We start from the raw sequence: 4,575 nt of genomic DNA, 5'->3' as shown, positions 1-4,575 counted from the left end.
TACGTAGCCAGTGGTTGACCAACTGGAACCTTCTTTACAGCTAGACTAGACTAAACTAGAAATGCTCTGAATATTTTATCAATGTTTTCTTGTGGTAGGTTTTTTTTTTTTTTTATCGACAACAAAATTTTATTAATCATTGAAACAAGTTATAAATTGAAAGATATAATCAATTGAAAAATAACATAAATTCCAAAAAAAATACTCCCTCCGTCCCTAAATAAGTGTCCGGCGCGCAAAACAAGGCTTTACAAAATGTGCATATTTTTTATTAAAAAATTTAAATTTTTTCACATTCTAATAGAACTCATTGCTATCTATTGATTTGTGAAAAAAAATTAATTTTTTTAACGAAACAAATGCTTCTTTTTTAAGGCCTAGTTTTGCGCGCTGGACACTTATTTAGGGACGGAGGGAGTAACTATTAAATCAGGACGGAAGAAGTACAAGATTAACAGGATTCAAAGAGTAATGGCATCACAATTTCTCGTGGATGGCATACCCTATAAGAAGGTCTTGTGTGTGCCGTTTTGATTTCATTGTAGGTTTTTTCCCTTTAAGAAATTAATACTCCCCCCAGGCCATTTACTTGTTTCGAGTTCTCTTTCTCCTCCTCCTCCTCCAAATAATGGGATGCATTTCTTGGTGTTGGAATAAGTTCAAGGTCGACCCTAACTGGCTCAAAGAGGTACTTTAATTTGGATATATGGTTCACAGTTCACACATGCACACGCTCTCTCCTTCTCTTTCTGATGAGTTTCCACAGTTTTATATACTCATACACATGCATAGCTATAAAGAGAGATCAAAGTCGGACCTGATTTTTCAAGGCTTAAAGCGAAAATAAAAGATGAGGCCCATTTGTTGGGTAACTATTAAGGGGTAAAAAACAATGCGAGGGGTCCCTGAAATTCAATTTTTTTTAAGGCCTAAAGCGGCCGCAATACAACCTTTAATTAGCTCCGGGCCGGGTATGAAGAGATGTTATGTAGGGACACATCACTTTGCCACACCTCAACCACATAAAAAATTTGAAGCAAAAAAAAAACTAGTCGATTGTAAATTTAGTTTAAACTCTCATAACTCAACATTGAAAGTTGAGCAAAAAGAAGATAAAGTGTAGTGATTGGGGCACAAATGTGTTAAATCCGTTCCGCTAGGCTTTATTAAAAACAAGTACTTATTTGTAATTTTAAACTTAAAAAATAATGTATTTACGAAAACAAATACATTGATTAATTATTTTTAAACTTATTTCTTAAAGTGATTATTTCTCAAAATATTTGGGTAAAAGTAAGAAAATTTACTTTTTCAATGATTCTTGTCAAGACGAATCAATAATACAAAAATTTGATGCAAAACTAACAATGCGAAAAAATTTTAAATAATGACAAAATCAACTTATTTTAAGATAACTCACTCAAAAACTAAAATTGCTAGTTATCTCCCTGCCATAACAGTTAATTTATGGCAAAGCTAAGTCCTTAACTCATGCACTAGCTAGAGATGCTCTTAACTACGTACGGATTCAAGCAAACTTCAGTGTTAGCGTTGAAGTAATCACCAGATTCGTCTTGTTGTGCCCCTCAATATTCCAAGCTCAAAAAAGTGATTCTAATACTTTATCTTTTTTGGCTCTTCGAGTTTGTCACGTATAACAAAATTCGGACATATCAGTATAAGCATGACCAAAATACTATGTCACATGCAAAAATTAACAGCTAGCATGATTTCTGATAATAAACTTCAGGATGAACATGTTTAAATCATCAGTCATGTGACTACCGATTTTCAATCACTGTGATCTTTTATGTGCACGAGAAACTTGAGAGAAACAAATAGAACGATTCTAATCCTTTTTTTAAGGCCAAATTCTATAGAGGGTTTAGGCCCCAGTTTTAATTTGATCCTCCATCAGTGAACAGAGGAAATAAACCCTAATTAGTCGGTACATGCATGGGATCAGAACTCAAAACCCACTTTTTCAAGTTATCATAACCCAATATATGTGTAATATAAATACATGTTTCCTTGCCAACAGGTACGTGGCCATCTAATAACGGCAGCCACCTTGATGGCAACTATGGCATATCAATCTATTTTGAGTCCACCTGGTGGTTTTTGGCAAGAAACAAAGCTTGCACCATCTCCTTCCTCGATTGATCCTCTGGACCAGCACACAGCGGGAGAAGCCATTATGGACAATAGCCGAGATGGCTCTTATGGTACTTACTTGGTTCTTAACACCATAGTGTTAGGAACATCGTTGAGCACTATTATGCTGGCCATGACTGGATTCCCAATGGACAACAAGTTTTTAACATGGTTGTTGGTATTCACTGTGTATATCACACTTTCATGCATGGCTGGAGCTTATATGATAGCAATTAATTTAGTATCCAAAAAACAAATTTCAGATGATGCACTTATTGGACTGTCCATCGGTTGGATATGTATATGCGTATTTGTTATGGTGCTTCACTTATGCCGCTTCTTGGTATGGCTGGGTGATAAGTGCCAAAATATACATATTTTGGCCCTTCAATCTACATTTATTAGTCCTTTATTTTTGTTAACTGTTTTTTATTATGTGTTTTTATGTTTATAGGTTGCTCGAGTCCGTTATCTAAGACTTTGGCTAAAAAGAAGATTTTAAAGAAGTTTGGGGTTCAAATGCGAAGTGATTCAAAACTGAATGGTTCATATGTTATTTTATGAAATCCAAAGGACCTTTGTGTGATTTAAATCCTCAATCCCTATATAAGCAATTGACCTACTGCTTCAGTAGGTAGCAGCCCGTGGAGAAAAAAAGGAAAAAGAAGCAGCTTCTGGCAGCCCGAAGAAAAAAAGGGAAAAAGGCTACAGCAGCCGTGGGAAAAAAGAAAAGAAAAGCACGGACAGGAAGAAGAACGAAAGAACAGGACTGCCGTGTTACGTTTCTTTTGGGTTCGAACATTCGTTTTCTTTACAGCTTTCTTTTAGGTTGTTTTGTTTCAGATTTTCTTTTCCCTTTAAGTTTCTAAAGTTTTGTTCAGATCTTCGTACTCCGGTAATTCGTATTGATTTATGTTCTATATTTAAGTTGTTCGTTGATATTTGTTTATTAATTTATTTCTATTGCCTATTTCGTATTCGGAAGCATGTTTCAAATTAGAGTTTCTTCTATTTCTTGCATAATGATTAGTGAGTAGTCGTTTAGGTAGGGTCGTGGGATGATTAGCACACCGTGGCTAATTCGGGCACTGCTCCTTTTATCAAACTGTTAAATTAAATGATTTTCGATTGGAAAATACTTCCCGCGGACGAACCCGGGCATCGTCGGAGCCCATATGAACGGGAGAATGGGGGTCCAAAACTCATTCTTCGCTGCGCATGGGTATACGGCGACCATAGGGTCTTGCATCTTGCGGGGTATCTATTTCAATCTAAAATTAAATGTTTTTAAGAACTCCAAACAGAGCAGGTTAATCCGGACTAGTTACAAGTGCTATGAGTCCTACGACCGTACCTTCCTTTTAATTTTCTGAAAAGTACAATCAATTTTTAGGTTTTAGTTAATCTCAATCAATCGTCAAGGGGTGGCTACCTAAGAGCCCGTTTAAATTATAACAACCCGAATTTTTAGTCAGCACACATCACCGTCTTTGTGGATTCGACTCCGGACTTACCGGATATTATGCTGCGTCGATCTCCGCCCTACGCTTGGGGCAACCCATTATTTTAGGTTTAGGATTTCGTCAAGCATTTTTGGCGCCGTTGCCGGGGATGGTAACGTGTGTTAAGAATTCGGGTAGTTTTTTTTTTATTTTTTCTTTTTATTTTTTTTTATTTTTAGTTCTTTATTTTTTTTTAAATTGTTGAAAAGCAAAAAAAAAAAATGGCCCATTTTGAGGGGAGGTATGAAGGTTATGCACGACAATTTGATTGTTCATTGTCGCTTCCTATATTTTATGGTTTTGCATCAGAAAATCATTTTTCGCATGTTTATAAACTTGAGGAAGCTTTTGCTAGCGATGAAGTGGCTCTTTTACATGTATTCCCAGCATCTTTGCGTGATAGTGCTCTAGATTGGTTTAATTGTTTGAGTCCAAGTTTGACATGGGGTGAGATTGTAATACAATTTTTCAATCATTTCAATCCCTCATATGAGACTCACATGCTTTTACAAGAACTATCAGATTTCTCTCAACATGATGATGAGTATTTGTCACAGTGTTGGGAGCGATTTAAATTTGTTGTATTCTCTTGGTCGTTTAATTGTGAGATTGGCAGTCTTCTGGTTATCTTTTGCCGTGGTTTAAACCTTAAGTCATGCGAGGTGGATTTTAGGTCCACTGACGAATTTCTGGATAAAACCCCTGAAGACGCTTGGAATTTCTTAGATGAATTAACCCAAAAGCTCCAATTTAGTGAGTTGACCAAAAGTTCTGAGGATACCAGTTCTGATGCTAGAGAAAGAGAGGAAATAGAGTCGCTTCCCGAGGATACCAATTCTGATGCTAAAGAAAAAGAGGAAATAGAGCCACTTCCTGAGGATATTAATTCTGATGCTAGGGAAAAATAGGAAATAGAGCC

The 4,575-nt window shown here is 36.2% G+C and overlaps 1 protein-coding gene across 1 annotated transcript; it reads left to right on the top strand.

The window, feature by feature from the left end:
- Positions 1-553: 553 nt before the first annotated feature.
- On the top strand, positions 554-2,630 carry LOC131321085 (uncharacterized). Its single transcript, XM_058352099.1, has 3 exons — positions 554-688; positions 2,042-2,514; positions 2,609-2,630. Exons 1-3 carry the CDS (start codon positions 629-631, stop codon positions 2,628-2,630), a joined length of 555 nt encoding a protein of 184 aa, XP_058208082.1. The 5' UTR covers positions 554-628.
- The last annotated feature ends 1,945 nt before the right edge of the window (positions 2,631-4,575 follow it).

The sequence above is a fragment of the Rhododendron vialii genome, chromosome 3a (genome assembly GCF_030253575.1).
Source record: "Rhododendron vialii isolate Sample 1 chromosome 3a, ASM3025357v1".
Lineage (NCBI taxonomy): Eukaryota > Viridiplantae > Streptophyta > Magnoliopsida > Ericales > Ericaceae > Rhododendron > Rhododendron vialii.
This window is presented reverse-complemented; position numbering and strand designations above follow the sequence as displayed.

What these genes read in the sequence shown, in the direction of transcription:
- LOC131321085 (XM_058352099.1), top strand. Translation starts at nt 629, where the DNA reads ATGGGATGCATTTCTTGGTGTTGGAATAAGTTCAAGGTCGACCCTAAC. An exon ending in ACCCTAACTGGCTCAAAGAG is followed by an intron (nt 689 to 2,041) that starts GTACTTTAATTT and finishes CCTTGCCAACAG; the next exon opens with GTACGTGGCCATCTAATAAC. An exon ending in TTGGTATGGCTGGGTGATAA is followed by an intron (nt 2,515 to 2,608) that starts GTGCCAAAATAT and finishes TTATGTTTATAG; the next exon opens with GTTGCTCGAGTCCGTTATCT.